The sequence below is a fragment of the Salmo salar genome, chromosome ssa29 (genome assembly GCF_905237065.1).
Source record: "Salmo salar chromosome ssa29, Ssal_v3.1, whole genome shotgun sequence".
Taxonomy (NCBI): domain Eukaryota; kingdom Metazoa; phylum Chordata; class Actinopteri; order Salmoniformes; family Salmonidae; genus Salmo; species Salmo salar.
Window position 1 is genome coordinate 27,998,836 of NC_059470.1, and position 23,285 is coordinate 28,022,120.

Consider the following 23,285-nt stretch of genomic DNA (forward strand, 5'->3'; position numbering starts at 1 on the left):
GGATATAAATATGAACTTTATCGAACAAAACATACATGTATTGTGTAACATGAAGTCATATGAGTGTCATCTGATGAAGATCATCAAAGGTTAGTGATTCATTTTCTCTCTATTTCTGCTTTTTGTGACTCCTCTCTTTGGCTGGAAAATGGCTGTTTTTTTGTGTGTAGGCGCTGACCTAACATAATCATATGGTTTGCTTTCGCCGTAAAGCCTTTTTCAAATCAGAAACGGTGGCTGGATTAACAAGAAGTAAAGCTTTAAAATGGTGTATAATACTTGTATGTTTGAGGAATTGTAATTATGAGATTTTTGTTGTTTTGAATTTGCCGCCCTGCACTTTCACTGGCTGTCGTCATATCGATCTCGCTAACGGGATTCAAGCCATAAGAAGTTTAACATAACCAGGTTAACACATCCAGGTCAACACAACCCGGTTAACACAACCAGACACCGACCAACGTGACAGTAGGGATCATGTGTATGTTTTTAAAGATTATTTATTTCAACAAGAAAAATCTGCAGTAAAAAAAACTTGTGTATAGTGGTTTATAGGAATAGTGGGGATTAAAGGTGAAGGGGTTTGTTCTGCCAGGGGAGGGGGTGGCGGGGGTTTGCAGTCTTCAGTCTTTCAGGAAAAGAGTTTTGATGTGAAATGGAGACAGATGACAGTGGAAGAGTAGCAGAGGGAGAATGGGATGAATGAACATTTATGCCTCGGCACATTCACCTGCAATAGAGAGGAGGGAGAAAAGAGTGAGATGATTTCTACCAGTGAAGCACATTCATATGTATTTGATCGCCATAATAATATTGCACATCTGTGTATGTGTGTGTGTTGTCGTACCGTTCTTGGGCAGGATAACAATGTTCCCAGAGAGGATTCCTGTATCCAGAGAGAACTGCATAAACTTCTTCTGGAGATCTGCGCTCACCTCTGGAGTGCGACCTATAACCACAACATAGCCAGGTTAACACAGCCAGGTTAACAAAACATGACCAGGTTAACACACACAACCAGGTTAACCCAACCAAGTTAACACAACACGACCAGGTTAACACAACGAAGTTAACACACACAACCAGGTTAACACAACCAAGTTAATTAACACAACGCGGCCAGGTCAACACAACACTACCATGTTAACACAACACAACTGGGTTAACACAGTACAACCAGGTTAACACACACAACCAGGTTAACACAACACAACCCGGTAAACACAACAGAACCAAGTTAACATCAACACTACCAGGATAACACAACACAACCAGGTTAACACAAGACTACGAGGTTACCACAACCAGATTACCACAACCAGATTACCATAACACAACCAGGTTAACACAACCAGGTTAACACAACACAACCAGGTTAACACAGCACAACCAGGTTAACAGAACACAACCAGGTTAACACAACACAACCAGGTTAACACAACACTACCAGGTTAACACAACACAACCAGGTTAACAGAACACTACCAGGTTAACAGAACACTACCAGGTTAACACAACCAGGTTAACACAACACAACCAGGTTAACACAACACAACCTGTAACATGACCATGCTAAAAACAGAAACCAAAGTGAAACTGTGATGAATGACAGAAAACATGAGAATCTAAAGGTCTGAATTAATTTCAGACATGCAGACAGCCAGACAGACTTACTGTAGAGTTTGTTGAGCACGTCAGTTACTCCGTGTTTGGTCTTGATGGTGTGGATCAGAGCAAAGTCATCATACTGGACAGCTACCACACGCATGTCATTTTCATTGTTCCAACCTGAGAGAGGGAGAAAGACATGTAGTTAACTGTGTGTGTGTGTGTGTGTGTGTGTGTGTGTGTGTGTGTGTGTGTGTGTGTGTGTGTGTGTGTGTGTGTGAACTCACGCTGGCTGGTGAAGGTGAAGCGGCCTGGGATGTCAGTCTTCTTGGCCAGTTCGGTCATCCTCCAGCAAGAGCCATCAGCGCTGAGAGAAAGAGAGAAAGAGCAGCGTCAGTATGAGTGAAATGGACACACACACACACACACACACACACACACACACACACACACACACACACACACACACACACACACACACACACACACACACACACACACACACACACACACACACACACACACACACACAAACTCACTTCTGGTTGGCACAGCTGATTTCCAGGTCTCCTCCGGCAGTGGGCAGCAACATGGAAGTGCCCATCTTCATACCACCCTTACGTTTCACAAACCACTGGGCGTTGGTGGCAAATCCCACGACCCACCACTTACCAGCCATCTGGGGAGAGAGAGAATATAGTTCGAAGAAAAGGAAGAGCCACTATTCATTCATTCTCACAATGCAAATTGATGTGTGCAACGCCAGGGTTGTGGGTTCGATTCCCACGGGGGGCCAGTACAAAAAAATAAAAAAATGCAAGAAATGAAAATGAAATGTGTGAAATGTATGTATTCACTACTGTAAGTCGCTCTGGATAAGAGCGTCTGCTAAATGACAAAAATGTAAATGTAAATGATTCAATAGTCATGGCAGATGATCCACTGTCCTCTCTCTACTCTGACCCTCAACCCCAGAATCTCTTCTCTCTCTGCACTTGTACTGAACAGCACTCTTCTCTCAACTCTTTGCCTGCTCTCTTTTGTTGTTTTATCAGTTCTCTCAGTGTCTCTCTCTCTCACCTTCTCCAGGTTGAAGTCTTTCTGAGGCATGACGTCAACACAGGCGACCAGCGTAGCGCACAGCAGAACTCCCATTATGCTCAGCCTCATGGTTACAGATCGGTGTGTGTGACAGCTCGACTCTCCGGGGTGTGTGTGAGGAGGAAAATGAGTAAGGTGGGAGCTGACTGGGTGTCCTTATATCCTCCAACATTCTTCTCTTCTCCTCCCCTTTTGCTTCCAGTTAGTCCCAGCCCTCTCCATCCCTCAAAGATGTAAATCTCACCCTTACACAACTGCACGAGGAGGTGGGGGAGAAGTCAACAATGTAAGCAGAATGATTTGCTGCTGTCCTCCCCTTCTCTCTCCTCTCCCCCCCTTCTCTCTCCTCTCCTCCCCTTCTCTCTCCTCCTCTCCTCTCTCCTCTCCTTTCCCTCCCCACCTCTCCTCTCTACTCTTCTCTCCTTCTCTCTCCTCTTCTCTCCTTCTCTCTCCTCTCCTCTCTCCTCTCCTCCCCTTCTCTCTCCTCTCCTCCCCTTCTCTCTCCTCTATGCTCCTTTTCTCCTTCTCTTTCCTCTCCTCCTCCTTCTCCCCCAACAATGATAGGACTTATCTATTTAGACAAGTCTGATTCCTGGTCTGAACAACCTCCACCCTGAAATCCACATGTAAGCATGAAGACACACACACACGCACACATGAATGCACCAACACATATACACACAGTATCCTCAGAGTGAGGTAAAGCATAGTCCTCATGTTAACCCCATACCCTTCAGGGCTGCAACATGTGAGTTGTAACATTCCTCTGTCAGTCACGACATTTAACACTGTGCAGGACAGAACATGGGTTTACATAGGTCATGTAACGCTGGGGTTTGGGGTGAATTATTCCTGAAGGATACATTACTTTGAGGTCTGAAGGTTACATAATCTCCTGGAGAACATATAACTCTGAATGGTACATAACTCCTGGAGAACATATAACTCTGAATGTTACATAACTCCTGGAGGACATATAACTCTGAATGTTACATAACTCCCGGAGGACATATAACTCTGAATGTTACATAACTCCTGGAGGACATATAACTCTGAATGGTACATAACTCCTGGAGGTTATATAACTCTGAATGGTACATAACTCCTGGATGTTATATAACTCTGAATGGTACATAACTCCTGGATGTTATATAACTCTGAATGGTACATAACTCCTGGATGTTATATAACTCTGAATGGTACATAACGCCTGTTGGTTATATAACTCTGAATGGTACATAATGCCTGTTGGTTATATAACTCTGAATGGTACATAACGCCTGTTGGTTATATAACTCTGAATGGTACATAACGCCTGTTGGTTATATAACTCTGAATGTACATAACTTTGAGGATACATAACTTCCCTGAACTCTCTTTTTTTTCTGATGGAGGCAGGCAGAGTCTTGTAGGCAGGGAGTCTGTTACATAATACACACACATAAACACACACACTCTCTCTGGGATGTTTAGGGTGGGGCTACTGGTTTGCAGAATCATAACACAGTTGTATAAAAAAATATAATTAAAAAACGGACCCCTCCAGACTACATCTGGGAGATGAGCGTTGTAGAAATGTTGTGACCATAGTGACGACATTGTAGACAATTTATAGGAAAACGCACACACACACAAAATAAATTCAGTCATTTTAATGTGTCATATGTTTCTGAGCAGTCAGAACTCGGGCTCGGTCGCCCTTTGAATCTTCCTCAACATATTGGCTGTGTAGAAGAGATGAAACAAGCTCAGAACGACCACAGAAACGAAGACTCTAACTATACGAACTAAATAAACTTGGAGAAAAAACAATGAGAAACAACAATATAATTACATGCAAATGTTTCTATAGCATATCGAATTTGGGCTGCGTGTTCAAAATTAGGTAACAGTTAGATAAACTTGTTTATGCAATTTATATAACTGATTGTTACGCAAGTACCTTTCAACACCCTGCAAGTACCTTTCAACATATTGAATATTCGGTGGATATTTAAAAAATAAAGTTTTACAATCCACACCTTTTTTATATATAGGCCTACATTAAAAAAAAGTAAGATTTCGTATTTCAATCGTCATTAGATCTTTAACAAAGTGTGCCATGACTATAAAAATGGTATATTCTTAATCAGGGGTGGATGGAGAAGATCAAAATCAACAACCAAAAAAAGGTGTGGATCGTTCTGCATCCCCCCGATTCAGAATATACCATTTTCATAGTCATGGCATGATTGGTTCAATAGCTAGTTATGAGAGAAAAATCAATATCCACGGAATATTCCGTATAAAACTACTTTTATCTCAGTATAAAATACATTTTACCTCGGTGCCTGACCGGTGCCTTTTCCACCGATCTGCATCTCTCTCATTCCTCCCTCTACAGATGCAGCTCTGCAGCGCATCCCAATACAACCCAGAGAATCCGTCTACATGTCACCGCTACTCAGCCTACTGTATAAGAAGTCTATCGTCTATATTCATATGGTTGTAGCCTATATATTGTGAATCCATTCTAAAGTAGACACATTTTAGCTCCACGATGCACAGCCGTTGATAAGGTCTCATAGCTACCAACGGTTGGACGAAGTTCTGAAATTGTATACTGATGACATGCATTGACGTACTGGACACACCCGCAGCACCAGCAAGGCGCGAGGCCCACGAGCTCTGGGGGCCCATGCTCCTGTCATGGATTTGATTTTTTAAATTCAGTAAATCATTTTGACAGTAACCCTCCCTAAAGTCATTCATAAATCGTTTACATTTCCAGATGTAGTAGGAAGCAAAGTGTTTGTTTCAGGAACATGACTGAAAAAGTGCCTCAGGACTTGACATCCTTTTGAGTGAACGTATAAGGGCATATCGCTGAACAAATGCTGTGGTCAAGGCTACGATGGCACCAGTACAATGAGTGGAGCTTATTCAGGTGTTCAAAAGCGAATATCAGACCGAGAGCCTAATGCCTCTTAGATAGTTCTTTATGAGTTTTAGTTAAGAAAACGATCTCTGCAGAAGCTACAGTTACAGGGATGGTAAAAACACATTGATTACTGTAGCAACATCAGGGAAACTGGGCAGAAGGAAGGAGGGCTTCAAATACTACAGTTCTGCAACATATTTAATTGAGCCTCTCATTCGCCTTAATTGCCTCCTCAACAAGTTACGGAAAGAGACGAACTGTATAGGAAGCTCTGGGGACAGGTCGTCTGGGTACTATACAGCCAATATATTGGCAGATGCAAACAGATGATCGTCTTCTGCAGAAAACAGTTCTTGACGTCTTAACAAAAAAGCGGTTTGCGATTTACTTCATTCTGGTAAAGCGGTATTTGAGTTGCGTGGTTGCAAATATCAAAAATCCCTTATTAGTGGCATATCTCGTTATGCATCATTCAAGACTAAGTTTAAATTGTGTGCAATGCACAATGTCTCAGGAAAGACTGTCTGGGTTGGCAATACTCAGTATAGAAACAGTTGGGCCTGCAACCTGGACCTACAGGCCATGGTAAAAACATTTGCACACATGACAGGAGGACTTCAGGAGACCAGAGAAGTCTCTTAAGTTGGATTTGATTGAAATGAATTTACCGTGAATAATGCATCCCATTTATTTAAGCTATTAGCCAGATAAAACCAGCGTTCAACAATAGTGGCTGGATTGATCCTCAAACCGACTCCTTTTTTCCTCATTGTTAGGCTATTTGACGTGTCATTTTTATAAAACGTTTATAAATAGCATCTAAATACACTATATATACAAAAGTATGTGGACATCCCTTCAAATGAGTGGATTTGCTATTTCAGCCACACCCGTTGCTGACAGGTGTATAAAATTGAGCACCATAGAGAAACATTGGCAGTAGAATGGCTTTCCTGAAGAGCTCAGTGACTTTCAAAGTGGCACCGTCATAGGATGGCACCTTTCCAACAAGTCAGTTCATCAAATTTCTGGGTTGCTACATCTGCCCCGGTCAACTGTAAGTGCTGTTATTGTGAAGTGGAAAAGTTTAGGAGCAACAACTGCTCAGTCATGAAGTGGTAGGCCACACAACCTAACAGAATGGGAATACAGAGAGCTGAAGCGCATAGCATGTCAAAATTGTTTGTCCTCTGTTGCAAGCTAAAGAGTAGAGTTACCGCTTTCAAGGAGCGGGACTCTAACCCGGACGCTTATAAGAAATCCCGCTATGCCCTCCAATGAACCATCAAACAGGCAAAGCGTAAAGACAGGACTAAGATTGAATCGTACTACACCGGCTCCAACGCTCGTCTGATGTGGCAGGGCTTGCAAACTATTGCGGACTACAAAGGGAAGCACCGCTGCGAGCTGTCCATTAACACGAGCCTACCAGACGAGATAAATAACTTATATGCTCGCTTCGAGGTAAGCAACACTGAAGCATGCATGAGAGCATCAGCTGTTCCGGATGACAGTGTGATCGCGCTCTCCGTAGCCGATGTGAATAAGACCTTTAAACAGGTCAACATTCACAAGGCCGCGGGGCCAGACGGATTACCAGAATGTGTACTCCAAGGATGCGCTGACCATCCGGCGAGTGTCTTTACTGACATTTTTAACCTGTCCCTGACTGAGTCTGTAATACCAACATATTTAAGCAGACCACCATAGTCCATGTTCACAAGAACACCAAGGCAACCTGCCTAAATGACTACAGACCCATAGCACTCACATCTGTCGCCATGAAGTGCTTTGAAAGGCTGGTCATGGCTCACATCCACACCATTATCCCAGTAACCCTAGACCCACTCCAATTTGCATACCGCCCTCACAGATCCACAGATGATGCAATCTCTATTGCACTCCACACTGCCCTTTCCCACCTGGACAAAAGGAACACCTACGTGAGAATGCTATTCATTCACTACAACTCAGTGTTCAACTAAGGACCTGAGACTAAACACCTTCCTCTGCAACTGGATCCTGGACTTCCTGACGGGCCGCCCCAGGTGGTAAGGGTAGGTAACAACACATCTGCCACTCTGATCCTCAACACAGGGGCCCCTCAGGGGTGTGTGCTCAGTCCCCTCCTGTACTCCCTGTTCACCCCTGACTGCATGGCCAAGCAGGATTCCAACACCATCATTACGTTTGCAGACGACACAACAGTGGTAGGCCTGATCACTGACAACGATAAGACAGACTATAGGGAGGAGGTCAGAGACCTGGCAGTGTGGTGCCAGGATAACAACCTCTCCCTCAACGTGATCAAGACAAAGGAGATGATTGTGGACTGGTATGGCAACTGCACATCCTCCAACCGCAAGGCACTACAATGGGTAGTGTGTACAGCCCAGTACATCACTGGGGCCAACCTTCCTGCCGTCCAGGGCCTCTAAACCAGGCGGTCAGAGGAAGAACCAAAAAATTGCTAAGGACTTCAGCCACCCAAGTCATAGACTGTTCTCTCTGATACTGCATGGCAAGTGGTACCGGAGCGCCAAATCTATGTCAAAAAGGCTTCTTAACAGCTTCTACCCCCAAGCCATAAGACTCCTGAACAGCTAATCAAATGGCTACCTGGACTATTTGCATTGTCCCCACCCCCATTTTTATGCTGCTGCTACTCTCTGTTTATTATCCATGCATAGTCACTTTACCTCTAACTACATGTACAGTTGAAGTCGGAAGTTTACATACACCTTAGCCAAATACATTTAAACTCAGTTTTTCACAATTCCTGACAATTAATCCTAGTAAAGAGTCACTGTATTAGGTCAGTTTGGATCACCGCTTTATTTTAAGAATGTGAAATGTCAGAATAATAGTGGAGAGAATGATTTATAGCTTTTATTTCTTTCATCACATTCCTAGTGGGTCAGAAGTTTACATACATTCAATTAGTATTTGGTAGCATTGCCTTTAAATTGTTTAACTTGGGTCAAATGTTTCGGGTAGCCTTCCACAAGCTTCCCACAATAAGTTGGGTGAATTCTGGCCCATTCCTCCTGACAGAGCTGGTGTAACTGAGTCAGGTTTGTAGGCCTCCTTGCTCGTACACGCTTTTTCAGTTCTGCCCGCAAATTTTCTATGGGCTTGAGGTCAGGGCTTTGTGATGGCCACTCCAATACCTTGACTTTGTTGTCCTTAAGCCATTTCGCCACAACTTTGGAAGTATGCTTGGGGTTATTGTCCATTTGGAAGACCTTTTTGCGACCAAGCTTTAACTTCCTGACTGATGTCTTGAGATGTTGCTTCAATATATCTACATCACTTTCCTATCTCATGATGCCATCGATTTTGTGAAGTGCACCTTGTCTCTCCTGCAGCAAAGCACCCCCACAACATGATGCTGCCACCTCCGTGCTTCACGGTTGGGATGGTGTTCTTCGGCTTGCAAGCGTCCCCCGTTTTCCTCCAAATATAACGATGGTCATTATGGCCAAATAGTTCTATTTTTGTTTCATCAGACCAGAGGACATTTACCCCAAAAGTACAATCTTTGTCCCAATGTGCAGTTGCAAACCGTAGTCTGGCTTTTTTATGGCGGTTTTGGAGCAGTGGCTTCTTCCTTGCTGAGCGGCCTTTCAGGTTATGTCGATACATGACTCATTTTAGTGTGGATATAGATACTTTGTACCTGTTTCCTCCAGCATCTTCACAAGGTCCTTTGCTGTTGTTCTGGGACTGATTTGCACTTTTCACACCAAAGTACGTTCATCTCTAGGAGACAGAACACGTCTCCTTCCTGAGCGGTATGACGGCTGCGTGGTCCCATGGTGTTTATACTTGCGTACTATTGTTTGTACAGATGAACGTGGTACCTTCAGGTGTTTGAAAATTGCTTCCAAGGATGAATCAGACTTGTGGAGGTCTACATTTTCTTCTGAGCACTGAGTTTGAAGGTAGGCATTGAAATACATCCACAGGTACACCTCCAATTGACTCAAATTATGTCAAGTGACCTATCAGAAGCTTCTAAAGCCATTTGCTGGAATTTTCCAAGCTGTTTAAAAGCACAGTCAACTTAGTGTATGTAAACTTCTGACCCACTGGAATTGTGATACAGTGAATTATAAGTGAAATAATTTGTCTGTTAACAATTGTTGGAACATTGACTTGTGTCATGCCCAAAGTAGATGTCCTAACTGACTTGCCCAAAATATAGTTTGTTAACTTTTTAGTGACAGGGGGCAGTATTCGGAAATTCGGATTAATGTTGGCCCAAATTAAACTGCCTACTACTCGGGCTCGGAAGGTAGGATATGCATATTATTAGTTGATTTGGATAGAAAACACTCTGAAGTTTCTAAAACTGTTTGAATGATGTCTGTGAGTATAATAGAACTCATATGGCAGGCAAAAACCTGAGAATAAATCCAACCAGGAGGTGACTTGTAGTTCTTCTATCTAATCCCTATTCAAACTACAGTGTCTGAGGGGTCATTTTGCACTTCCTTAGGCTTCCATTGGCTGTCAACAGCCTTTAGAAACTTGTTTCATCCGTCTACTGTTACTGGGCAGAGAATAGGAGCTCAGTCAATCAGTGGACTGCCTGGGACCAGTGAGTTGTTTACTGCGCGGGCACATTGGCGCGCCTCTCCTTCTTTTTCCTCTGTAATGAATACGCTATTGTCCGGTTGGAATATTATCAACGTTTTATGTTAAAAAGACCCCAAGGGTTGATTGTAAACATCGTTTGACATGTTTCTATGAACGGTAATGGAACTATTTGACTTTTCGTCTCTGGTTCTGCGCTCTCGCGTTATGCCTTTGGATTAGTGACCTGAACGTGCGAACAAAATGTAGCTATTTGGACATAAATATGGAGTATTTCGAACAACAATAACATTTCTTGTGGAAGTGGGAGTCCTGGGAGTGCATTCCGATGAAGATCAGCAAAGGTAAGGGAAGATTTATAACACTAATTCTGAGTTTAGTTGACTCCAGAACTTGGCGGGTAAGTGTATAGCTTGCTTTGATGGCTGAGCTCTGTACTCAGAATATTGAAAAATGTGCTTTCGCCGAAAAGCTATTTTAAAATCTGACTCAGCGGTTGCATTAAGGAGTAGTATATCTATAATTCTTTCAATAACTGTTGTAAAGTTTATCAATGTTTATGATGAGTATTTTTGTAAATTGATGTGCTCATTCACCGGAAGTTTTGGTGGGAATACATTTTCTGAACATCACGCGCCAATGTAAAATGGGGTTTATGGATATAAATATGAACTTTATTTGAACAAAACATACATGTATTTTGTAACATTGAGTCCTGGGAGTGTCATCTGATGAAGATCATCAAAGGTTAGTGATTCATTTTAGCTGTATTTCTGTTTTTTGTGACGCCTGTCCTTGCTTGGAAAATGGCTGTGTGGTTTTTCTTGTCAAGGTGATGTCCTAACATAATCTAATGTTTTGCTTTCGCCGTAAAGCTTTTTTGAAATCAGACACTGTGGTTAGATTTAGGAGAATCTTATCTTTAAAATGGTGTATAATACTTGTATGTTTGAGAAATTTGAATTCTGAGATTTTTGTTGTTTTCAATTTGCCGCCCTGCTATTTCATTGGTTGTACCGCGGGTGGGACGCGTGTCCCACATAGCCCATACTAGTTTTAACAAGAAATTTGTGGAGTGGTTGAAAAACGAGTTTTAATGATTCCAACCTAAATGTATGTAAACTTCTGACTTCAACTGTACATATTACCTCAATTACCTCGACTAACCGGTGCCCCCGCACATTGACTCTGTACCGGAACCCCCTGTATATTGCCTCGCTACTGTTATTTTATTGTTGCTCCTTAATTATTTGTTATATTTCTATTTCTATTTTACTATTTACTTATTTTTTATTAAAACTGCATTGTCGGTTAAGGGCTTGTAAGTAAGCATTTCACTGTAAGGTACACCTGTTGTATTCGGCGCATGTGACATATAACATTTGATTTGATTTCAACGCTCACTACCGAGTTCCAAATTGCCTCTGGAAGCAACGTCAGCACAAGAACTGTTCGTCGGGAGCTTCATGAAATGGGTTTCTATGGCTGAGCAGCCGCACACAAGCCTAAGATCACTATGCGCAATGCCAAGCATCGGCTGGAGTGATGTAAAGATCGATGCCATTGGAGTCTGGAGTAGTGGGAACTGGGTTTGGCGGATGCCAGGAGAATGCTACTTTCCCGAATGCAGAGTACCAACTGTAAAGTTTGGTGGAGGAGGAATTTTGTCCAAGGCTAAATAAGTTATAAGCCTATAGATAAAGAGACTGCACTGCATAATGAAACAACCCCTAGTAAGCTTTTGTTTTGAAGGTGGACTGACTGTATTATTTGGCATTAATAGACTGGTTTTATGCACAACAACCTTCTATTCAAGCTAGTAAAGAGCGCAAGGACGGCTCATGTCGTACAGGTTCAATCAAATTGAATCAAATTGTATTTGTCACATGCGCTGAATACAACAGGTGTAGACCTTACCGTGAAATGCTTACTTACAAGCCCTTAACCAACAATGCAGTTCAAGAAGTAGAGTTAAGAAAATATTTACTAAATAAACAAAGTAAAAAAATGTAATCAAAAGTAACACAAGAAAATTATATAACAATAACGAGGCTATGTACAGGGGGTACCGGCACTGAGTTAATGTGCGGGGGTAAAGGTTAGTCAAGGTAATTTGTTAATTTTAAGGTAGCCTGTACAAGACAGTTGTATATTATAAAAAAATATATCGGTAGCTGATTGGTATGCTGATTAGTATGTTGTTGCATTGAAAATGTATTTTACAATCTGAAATGTTTGAATTTCGAACATTAAGTACTGAACAAGTAAAAACGGCCGCATGGCAGCACCGTGTATAGCTTGGTGAACTGTTATGCTTGACATCAGAAAATGACAACCAAATAGGCCATGATGTGGCGCATAATTGGCCCAGCGTCACCCGGGTTAGGGGAGGGTTTAGATAATGCAAAGCTATACTGTATAGTAGCACAGCATTCTTAAATGTTTTTTTATTTAACTTTTTATCCCCCCCTTTTCTCCCCAATTTGTAGTTACATTCTTGGCCCATCGTTGCAACTCCCATACGGGCTTGGGAGAGGCGAAGGTCGAGAGCCATACGTCCTCCGAAACACGACCCTGCCAAGCCGCACTGCTTCTTGACACACCGCTTGCTTAACCCGGAAGCCTGACACACCAATGTGTCAGAGGAAACAATGTACAACTGGAGACAGAAGTCAGCGTGCATGTGCCTTAGACCGCTGCGCCACTCGGGAGGCCATAGTATAGCATTCTAACCTGTATTCACCTCACATGACTTTAACATGGAGAAGGACTGTCTATAGCCGTGAAACAGAACAGAGCCGGAGTGTAAAACTCATCCCATGGAGGGCCTAGTGTCTGCTGGTTTTTCCTTTTCAATTAAGACCTAGACAACCAGGTGAGGGGAGTTCCTTACTAATCAGCGATCTTAATTCATCAATCAAGTACAAGGTAGGGGTGAAAACAGTAGACACTTGGCACTCAATGGAATGAGTTTGACACGTGACTTAGAGAGTCTGTCTATAATGGTGGAAAACAACAATTAGAGCCTCTGTCTATAAGGGTGGAAAGGAACAGTTGGAGCCTCTGTCTATAACGTGGAACAGAAATCTTAGAGCCTCTGCCTATAACCGTGGAACAGAACACTTAGAGCCTCTGTCTATAATGGTGGAACAGAACACTTAGAGCCTCTGTCTATAATGGTGGAACAGAACACTTAGAGCCTCTGTGATGGTGGAACAAAGCAATTAGAGCCTTTGCCTATAAGGGTGGAACAGAACACTTAGAGCCTCTGTCTATAATGGTGGAACAGAACACGTAGAGCCTCTGTCTATAATGGTGGAACAGAACACTTAGAGCCTCTGTCTATAAGGGTGGACCAGAACACTTAGAGCCTCTGTCTATAATGTGGAACAGAACACTTAGAGCCTCTGTCTATAAGGGTGGAACAGAACACTTAGAGCCTGTCTATAAGGGTGGAACAGAACAATAAGAGTCTCTGTCTAAAAGGGTGGAACAGAACACTTAGAGCCTCTGCCTGTAAGGGTGGAACAGAACACTTAGATCTTCTGACTATAAGGATGGAACATAACACTTAAAGCCTCTGTCTATGAAGGTGGAACAGAACAGTTAGAGCCTCTGCTTATACGGCTGGAACAGAACACTTAGAGCCTCTGTCTATAACAGTGGAACAGAACACTTAGAGCCTGTCTATAACAGTGGAACAGAACATTAAGAGCCTCTGTCTATAAGGGTGGAACAGAACACTTAGAGCCTGTCTATAAGGCTGGAACAGAACACTTAGAGCCTCTGTCTATAACAGTGGAACAGAACACTTAGAGCCTCTGTCTATAAGGCTGGAACAGAACACTTAGAGCCTGTCTATAACAGTGGAACAGAACCCTTAGAGCCTCTGTCTATAATGGTGGAACAGAACACTTAGAGCCTCTGTCTATAACAGTGGAACAGAACATTAAGAGCCTCTGTCTATAAGGGTGGAACAGAACACTTAGAGCCTGTCTATAAGGCTGGAACAGAACACTTAGAGCCTCTGTCTATAACAGTGGAACAGAACACTTAGAGCCTCTGTCTATAAGGCTGGAACAGAACACTTAGAGCCTGTCTATAACAGTGGAACAGAACCCTTAGAGCCTCTGTCTATAATGGTGGAACAGAACACTTAGAGCCTCTGTCTATAATGGTGGAACAGAACACTTAGAGCCTGTCTATAACAGTGGAACAGAACCCTTAGAGCCTCTGTCTATAATGGTGGAACAGAACACTTAGAGCCTCTGTCTATAACAGTGGAACAGAACCCTTAGAGCCTCTGTCTATAATGGTGGAACAGAACACTTAGAGCCTCTGTCTATAATGGTGGAACAGAACACTTAGAGCCTGTCTATAACAGTGGAACAGAACACTTAGAGCCTCTGTCTATAATGGTGGAACAGAACACTTAGAGCCTGTCTATAACAGTGGAACAGAACCCTTAGAGCCTCTGTCTATAATGGTGGAACAGAACACTTAGAGCCTGTCTATAACAGTGGAACAGAACACCTAGAGCCTCTGTCTATAATGGTGGAACAGAAATGTTTAGTCATTTAGCAGACGCTCTTATCCAGAGCGACTTACAGTAGTGAATGCATATTTCATTTCATGCATTTTTTTTTTGTACTGGCCCCCCGTGGGAATCGAACCCACAACCCTGGCGTTGCACACACCATGCTGGCGTTGCAAACACCATGCCCTACCAACTGAGCCACAGGGAAGAGCCTATCTATAAGGCTGGAACAGAACACTTAGAGCCTCTGTCTATAACAGTGGAACAGAACACTTAGAGCCTCTGTGATGGTGGAACAGAACACTTAGAGCCTGTCTATAACAGTGGAACAAAACACTTAGAGCTTCTGTGATGGTGGAACAGAACACTTAGAGCCTCTGTGATGGTGGAACAGAACACTTAGAGCCTCTGTGATGGTGGAACAGAACACGTAGAGCCTGTCTATAAGGGTGGAACAGAACACTTAGAGCCTGTCTATAAGGGTGGAACAGAACACTAAGAGCATCTGTCTATAAGGGTGGAACAGAACATTTAGAGCCTGTCTATAAGCGTGGAACAGAACACTTAGAGCCTCTGTCTATAATGGTGGAACAGAACACTTAGAGCCTCTGCCTGTAATGGTGGAACAGAACACTTAGAGCCTCTGTCTATAATGGTGGAACAGAACACTTAGAGCCTCTGTCTATAAGGGTGGAACAGAACACTAAGAGTCTCTGTCTATAAGGGTGGAACAGAACACTTAGAGCCTGTCTATAAGGGTGGAACAGAACACTAAGAGCATCTGTCTATAAGGGTGGAACAGAACATTTAGAGCCTGTCTATAAGCGTGGAACAGAACACTTAGAGCCTCTGTCTATAATGGTGGAACAGAACACTTAGAGCCTCTGCCTGTAATGGTGGAACAGAACACTTAGAGCCTCTGTCTATAATGGTGGAACAGAACACTTAGAGCCTCTGTCTATAAGGGTGGAACAGAACACTAAGAGTCTCTGTCTATAAGGGTGGAACAGAACACTTAGAGCCTGTCTATAAGGGTGGAACAGAACACTTAGAGCCTCTGTCTATAAGGGTGGAACAGAACACTTAGAGCCTCTGTCTAATGGTGGAACAGAACACTTAAAGCCTCTTTCTATAAGGGTGGAACAGAACACTTAGAGCCTCTGTCTATAAGGGTGGAACAGAACACTTAGAGCCTCTGTCTATAATGGTGGAACAGAACACTTAGAGCCTCTGTCTGTAATGGTGGAACAGAACACTTAAAGCTTATACTGTAGAATATTATTTGTGTTTCTTGTCTCAGTTATGAATTGCTCTAAGCAGAAGAACGACAACGGAGGAATTAGTTAGGTAAACACATTAACTTTGTTATTTTTAGATGTACCTGAAGCTATGGTTATTTTTAAATCCATGAGCCATGAAAAAATGACTTCGGTTTTTCCCCCTATAAAAGACTGTAATCAACTTGAGAAATATGTTTTTTTAATCATCTTTTATTATTTTGTTCATATTGAATTGGCGGAAAATAATTCAAATTTGTGGTATAAATCCCTCAATATATGCAGTCTTCAGTCTTCCAGGAAAAGAGTGTTTGATGTGAAATGGAGACAGATGACAGTGGAAGAGTAGCAGAGGGAGAATGGGATGAATGAACATTTATGCCTCGGCACATTCACCTGCAATGGAGAGGAGGGAGAAAAGAGTGAGATGATTTCTACCAGTGAAGCACATTCATATGTATCTGATCGCCATAATAATATTGCACATCTGTGTATGTGTGTTTGTTCTCGTACCGTTCTTGGGCAGGATAACAATGTTCCCAGAGAGGATTCCTGTATCCAGAGAGAACTGCATGAACTTCTTCAGGAGATCTGCGCTCACCTCTGGAGTGCGACCTATAACCACAACACGACCAGGTTAACACAGCCAGGTTAACACAACATGACCAGGTTAACACACACAACCAGGTTAACACAACACAACCAGGTTAACACAACACAACCAGGTTAACACAGCCAGGTTAACACAACATGACCAGGTTAACACACACAACCAGGTTAACACAACACAACCAGGTTAACACAGCCAGGTTAACACAACATGACCAGGTTAACACACACAACCAGGTTAACACACACAACCAGGTTAACCCAACCAAGTTAACACAACACGACCAGGTTAACACAGCCAGGTTAACACAACATGACCAGGTGAACACACACAACCAGGTTAACCCAACCAAGTTAACACAACACGACCAGGTTAACACAGCCAGGTTAACATAACATGACCAGGTTAACACAACAAAAACAGTTGAACACAACCAGGTTAGCACAACACTACCAGGTTCGCACAACACTACCAGGTTAACACAACACTACCAGGTTAACACAACACAACCAGGTTGACACAACACAACCAGGTTGACACAACACAACCAGGTTAACACAGCACAACCAGGTTAACACAACACTACCAGGTTAGCACAACAGAACCATGTTAACACAACCAGGTTAACACAACACTACCAGGTTAACACAACACTACCAGGTTAACACAGCACAACCAGGTTAACACAACACTACCAGGTTAGCACAACAGAACCATGTTAACACAAACAGGTTAACACAGCACAACCAGGTAAACAGAACACAACCAGGTTAACACAGCACAACCAGGTAAACAGAACACTACCAGGTTAACACAACCAGGTTAACAGAACACAACCAGGTTAACACAACCAGGTTAACACAACACTACCAGGTTCGCACAACACTACCAGGTTAACACAACACTACCAGGTTAACACAACACAACCAGGTTGACACAACACAACCAGGTTGACACAACACAACCAGGTTGACACAACACAACCAGGTTAACACAGCACAACCAGGTTAACACAGCACAACCAGGTTAACACAACACTACCAGGTTAGCACAACAGAACCATGTTAACACAACCAGGTTAACACAACCAGGTTAACACAACACTACCAGGTTAACAGAACACTACCAGGTTAACACAACACTACCAGGTTAACACAGCACAACCAGGTTAACACAACACTACCAGGTTAGCACAACAGAACCATGTTAACACAAACAGGTTAACACAACACAACCAGGTAAACACAAAACTACCAGGTTAACACAGCACAACCAGGTTAACACAGCACAACCAGGTTAACACAACACAACCAGGTTAACAGAACACTACCAGGTTAACAGAACACTACCAGGTTAACAGAACACAACCAGGTTAACACAACCAGGTTAACACAACGCTACCAGGTTAACACAACCAGGTTAACACAACCAACCTGTAACATGACCATGCTAAAACCAGAGACCAAAGTGAAACTGTGATGAATGACAGAAAACATGAGAATCTAAAGGTCTGAATTAATTTCAGACATGCAGACAGCCAGACAGACTTACTGAAGAGTTTGTTGTGCACGTCAGTTACTCCGTGTTTGGTCTTGATGGTGTGGATCAGAGCAAAGTCATCATACTGGACAGCTACCACACGCATGTCATTTTCATTGTTCCAACCTGAGAGAGGGAGAAAGACATATGTAGTTATGTTAACTGTGTGTGTGTGTGTGTGTGTGTGTGTGTGTGTGTGTGTGTGTGTGTGTGTGTGTGTGTGTGTGTGTGTGTGTGTGTGAACTCACGCTGGCTGGTGAAGGTGAAGCGGCCTGGGATGTCAGTCTTCTTGGCCAGTTCGGTCATCCTCCAGCAAGAGCCATCAGCCCTGAGAGAAAGAGAGAAAGAGCAGCGTCAGTATGAGTGAAATGGACACACACACACACACACACACACACACACACACACACACACACACACACACACACACACACACACACACACACACACACACACACACACACACACACACACACACACACACACACACAAATTCACTTGCGCATGGCGCTGCTGATGTCCAGGTCTCCTCCGGCAGTGGGCAGCATTATGGAAGTTCCCATCTTCATACCACCCTTACGTTTCACAAACCACTGGGCGTTGGTGGCAAAGCCCACGGCCCACCACTTACCAGCCATCTGGGGAGAGAGAGAATATAGTTCGAAGAAAAAGAAGAGCCACTATTCATTCATTCTCACAATGCATAATGATTCAATAGTCATGGCAGATGATCCACTGTCCTCTCTCTACTCTGACCCTCAACCCCAGAATCTCTTCTCTCTCTGCACTTGTACTGAACAGCACTCTTCTCTCAACTCTTTGCCTGCTCTCTTTTGTTGTTTTATCAGTTCTCTCAGTGTCTCTCTCTCTCACCTTCTCCAGGTTGAAGTCTTTCTGAGGCATGACGTCGACACATGCGACCAGCGTAGTGCACAGCAGAACTCCCATTATGCTCAGCCTCATGGTTACAGATCGGTGTGTGTGACAGCTCGACTCTCCGGGGTGTGTGTGAGGAGGAAAATGAGTAAGGTGGGAGCTGACTGGGTGTCCTTATATCCTCCAACATTCTTCTCTTCTCCTCCCCCCTCTCCTCCCCCTCCTCTCTACTCCTCCCTCTCTTCTCTACTCCCCTAAATCTCACCCTTAGGAGGGGGAGGAGGGGGGAGTCAACAATGTAAGCAGAATGATTTGCTCCTTTCCTTCTCTCTCCTATCCTCTGCTCACCTTCACTCTCGTCTCCTCCTCCTCATTCTGTCTCCTCTCCTTCTCTTTCCTCTCCTTCTCTCTCCTCTCCTTCTCTCTCCTCTCCTTCTCTCTACTATCCTCTCCTTCTCTCTCCTCTTCCTCCTCTCTCCTCTCCTTCTCTCTCCTCTTCCTCCTCTCTCCTCTCCTTCTCTCTCCTCTCCTTCTCTCTACTATCCTCTCCTTCTCTCTCCTCTTCCTCCTCTCTCCTCTCCTTCTCTCTCCTCTTCCTCCTCTCTCCTCTCCTTCTCTCTCCTCTCCTTCTCTCTACTATCCTCTCCTTCTCTCTCCTCTTCCTCCTCTCTCCTCTCCTTCTCTCTCCTCTTCCTCCTCTCTCCTCTCCTTCTCTCTCCTCTCCTTCTCTCTACTATCCTCTCCTTCTCTCTCCTCTTCCTCCTCTCTCCTCTCATTCTCTCTCCTCTTCCTCCTCTCTCCTCTCCTTCTCTCTCCTCTCCTTCTCTCTACTATCCTCTCCTTCTCTCTCCTCTTCCTCCTCTCTCCTCTCCTTCTCTCTCCTCTCCTTCTCTCTACTATCCTCTCCTTCTCTCTCCTATCTTCTCCTTCTCTCTACTCTTCCTCCTCTCCTTCTCTCTCCTGCTCCTCTCCTCTCCATTGTAGACAATTGATAGGAAAACACACACACACACACACACACAAAATAAATTCAACCAATTTAATGTGTCATAGAAAATATAGAAAATACAATTACACGCACATCTGTTTCTATAGCCTATAGAATTTCGGCTGCGTGTTTGTTATGCAAGTACCTTTCCACATGCCCTGCAAGACGGAGTAAACATTATTGTAATGAAACAGCAGGGAGCAGGTCTCGAACCCTCGACCTTCTAGCCCGAAATCCAGCGCGCTATCGACTGTGCCGCAAAAGCATGCTCACCCCGCCGAGTCGATATCCGCGCTTATAAACCCAGGGTCGTTACATTGTTTTTGGGGAGGAAAGTTATTTGACTACATGAAGGCGCCATAAACAGATGTAAAATACATTTTATATTGGATATTCGGTGGATATTTAAAAACATTTTTTTTACAATCCACACACTTTTTTTTATATATAGGCCTACATTAAAAAAAGTAAGATTTCGTATTTCAATCGTCATTAGATCTTTAACAAAGTGTGCCATGACTATAAAAATGGTATATTCTTAATCAGGGGTGGATGGAGAAGATCAAAATCAACAACCAAAAAAAGGTGTGGATCGTTCTGCATCCCCCCGATTCAGAATATACCATTTTCATAGTCATGGCATGATTGGTTCAATAGCTAGTTATGAGAGAAAAATCAATATCCACGGAATATTCCGTATAAAACTACTTTTATCTCAGTATAAAATACATTTTACCTCGGTGCCTGACCGGTGCCTTTTCCACCGATCTGCATCTCTCTCATTCCTCCCTCTACAGATGCAGCTCTGCAGCGCATCCCAATACAACCCAGAGAATCCGTCTACATGTCACCGCTACTCAGCCTACTGTATAAGAAGTCTATCGTCTATATTCATATGGTTGTAGCCTATATATTGTGAATCCATTCTAAAGTAGACACATTTTAGCTCCACGATGCACAGCCGTTGATAAGGTCTCATAGCTACCAACGGTTGGACGAAGTTCTGAAATTGTATACTGATGACATGCATTGACGTACTGGACACACCCGCAGCACCCGCAAGGCGCGAGGCCCACGAGCTCTGGGGGCCCATGCTCCTGTCATGGATGTGATTTTTTAAATTCAGTAAATCATTTTGACAGTAACCCTCCCTAAAGTCAGTCATAAATCGTTTACATTTCCAGATGTAGTAGGAAGCAAAGTGTTTGTTTCAGGAACATGACTGAAAAAGTGCCTCAGGACTTGACATCCTTTTGAGTGAACGTATAAGGGCATATCGGTGAACAAATGCTGTGGTCAAGGCTACGATGGTACCAGTACAATGAGTGGAGCTTATTCAGGTGTTCAAAAGCGAATATCAGACCGAGAGCCTAATGCCTCTTAGATAGTTCTTTATGAGTTTTAGTTAAGAAAACGATCTCTGCAGAAGCGACAGTTACAGGGATGGTAAAAACACATTGATTGCTGTAGCAACATCAGGGAAACTGGGCAGCGCAATGGACATCGGACTAAAATGCACAATGTCTCAGGAAAGACTGTCTGGGTTGGCAATACTCAGTATAGAAACAGTTGGGCCTGCAACCTGGACCTACAGGCCATGGTAAAAACATTTGCACACATGACAGGAGGACTTCAGGAGACCAGAGAAGTCTCTTAAGTTAGATTTGATTTAAATTAATTTACCGTGAATAATGCATCCCATTTATTTAAGCTATTAGCCAGATAAAACCAGCGTTCAACAATAGTGGCTGGATTGATCCTCAAACCGACTCCTTTTTTCCTCATTGTTAGGCTATTTGACGTTTCATTTTTATAAAACTTTTATAAATAGCATCTAAATACACAATATATACAAAAGTATGTGGACACCCCTTCAAATGAGTGGATTCGCTATTTCGGCCACACCCGTTGCTGACAGGTGTATACAATCGAGCACCCAAACATATGCAATCTCCAAAGACAAACATTAGCGGTGAAATGACCTTACTGAAAAGCTCAGTGATTTTCAACATGGCACCGTCATAGGAGGACACCTTTCCAACAACTCAGTCCTGCTAGAGCTGCCGCTTCAACTGTAAGTGCTGTTATTGTGAAGTGGAAACGTTTAGAAGCAACAACTGCTGAGCCGCAAAGTGGTAGGCCATACGCTCACAGAACGGGACCACCAAGTGCTGAAGCTTATAGCATGTAAAAATCGTCTCTCCTCTCCTCCTCTCTCCTCTCTCCTTCCCCCTCCTCTCTTTCTCTCTCCTCTCCTCTCCTCCTCCTTCTCTCTCCTCTCCTCTCCTTCTCTCTCCCCACTTCACTCCTCTTCTCTTCCTTCTCTCTCCTCTCCTCCTCCTTCTCCTCCAACAATGATAGGACTTATCTATTTAGACAAGTCTGATTCCTGGTCTGAACAACCTCCACCCTGAAATCCACATGTAAGCATGAAGACACACACACACGCACACATGAATGCACCAACACATATACACACAGTATCCTCAGAGTGAGGTAAAGCATAGTCCTCATGTTAACCCCATACCCTTCAGGGCTGCAACATGTGAGTTGTAACATTCCTCTGTCAGTCACGACATTTAACACTGTGCAGGACAGAACATGGGTTTACATAGGTCATGTAACGCTGGGGTTTGGGGTGAATCCACTCCCACCCCCTTTATAGAAATGATTTGTTCATAGTGAATATATTGTAGAAAATGTATAGGAAAACACACACACACACACACACACACACACACACACACACACACACAAAATCAATTAAATCGTTTTAATTTGTCATATTTTGCTGAGCAGTCAGAACTCGCGCTTGATCGCCCTTTGAATCTTCTTCAACATATTGCCACGCAATCTGGGAACGAGAGATTAGACAAACTCAGAACAAACACAGAAACAAAGACCCCTGACCATACAAACTGAATAGTGAAAAAGTGATTAACATGTCCATACATTTACATGAACATCTGTTTCTACAGCCTATAGAAGTTGTGGTGCGTATTCACAATTGGTAACAGTTATATAATCCTGTTTACGGAATTTATAACTGATCGTTATGCAAGTACATGTCCACATGCCCTGCATGAAGAGTAAACGTGAGTTTTTTTGGTGGGGGAAGTTATTGGTCTCTATGAAGGCGCGATGAACCAAAGTACAAAAAAAAGTATATTGGATATTTGGTGGCTCTCTCATCAATAGCTGTTGAACCAAGCATGCCATGACTGAAAATG

The 23,285-nt window shown here is 43.2% G+C and overlaps 2 protein-coding genes across 3 annotated transcripts; both read right to left on the bottom strand.

Moving 5' to 3' along the window:
• Positions 1-482: 482 nt before the first annotated feature.
• On the bottom strand, positions 483-2,957 carry LOC106590529 (lipocalin). The gene is made up of 6 exons (XM_014181632.2): positions 2,689-2,957; positions 2,148-2,287; positions 1,896-1,975; positions 1,675-1,788; positions 848-949; positions 483-730 (listed from the first exon to the last, which is right to left on the bottom strand). Exons 1-6 carry the CDS (start codon positions 2,776-2,778, stop codon positions 711-713), a joined length of 546 nt encoding a protein of 181 aa, XP_014037107.1. The 5' UTR covers positions 2,779-2,957; the 3' UTR covers positions 483-710.
• On the bottom strand, positions 483-19,293 carry LOC106590538 (lipocalin). Of its 2 annotated transcripts, XR_006762696.1 has the most exons (7): positions 19,065-19,293; positions 18,690-18,829; positions 18,440-18,519; positions 18,204-18,317; positions 16,556-16,657; positions 16,359-16,438; positions 483-650 (listed from the first exon to the last, which is right to left on the bottom strand). XR_006762696.1 is itself a non-coding variant. In XM_045710673.1 (6 exons), the coding sequence occupies exons 1-6, from the start codon at positions 19,152-19,154 to the stop codon at positions 16,419-16,421; spliced, it is 546 nt and encodes a 181-aa protein (XP_045566629.1). In that variant the 5' UTR covers positions 19,155-19,293; the 3' UTR covers positions 16,109-16,418. The 2 variants fall into 2 exon arrangements, 1 of the variants encoding a protein (XP_045566629.1); XM_045710673.1 differs by lacking the exon at positions 483-650 and having other exon boundaries at positions 16,109-16,438.
• Positions 19,294-23,285: the final 3,992 nt, after the last annotated feature.

What these genes read in the sequence shown, in the direction of transcription:
- LOC106590538 (XM_045710673.1), bottom strand. Translation starts at nt 19,154, where the DNA reads ATGAGGCTGAGCATAATGGGAGTTCTGCTGTGCACTACGCTGGTCGCA. An exon ending in ATCAGCAGCGCCATGCGCAA is followed by an intron (nt 18,520 to 18,689) that starts GTGAATTTGTGT and finishes TCTTTCTCTCAG; the next exon opens with GGCTGATGGCTCTTGCTGGA. An exon ending in TGTTATCCTGCCCAAGAACG is followed by an intron (nt 16,439 to 16,555) that starts GTACGAGAACAA and finishes TCTCCATTGCAG; the next exon opens with GTGAATGTGCCGAGGCATAA.
- LOC106590529 (XM_014181632.2), bottom strand. Translation starts at nt 2,778, where the DNA reads ATGAGGCTGAGCATAATGGGAGTTCTGCTGTGCGCTACGCTGGTCGCC. An exon ending in AAGACTTCAACCTGGAGAAG is followed by an intron (nt 2,288 to 2,688) that starts GTGAGAGAGAGA and finishes CTCTCTCCCCAG; the next exon opens with ATGGCTGGTAAGTGGTGGGT. An exon ending in TGTTATCCTGCCCAAGAACG is followed by an intron (nt 731 to 847) that starts GTACGACAACAC and finishes TCTCTATTGCAG; the next exon opens with GTGAATGTGCCGAGGCATAA.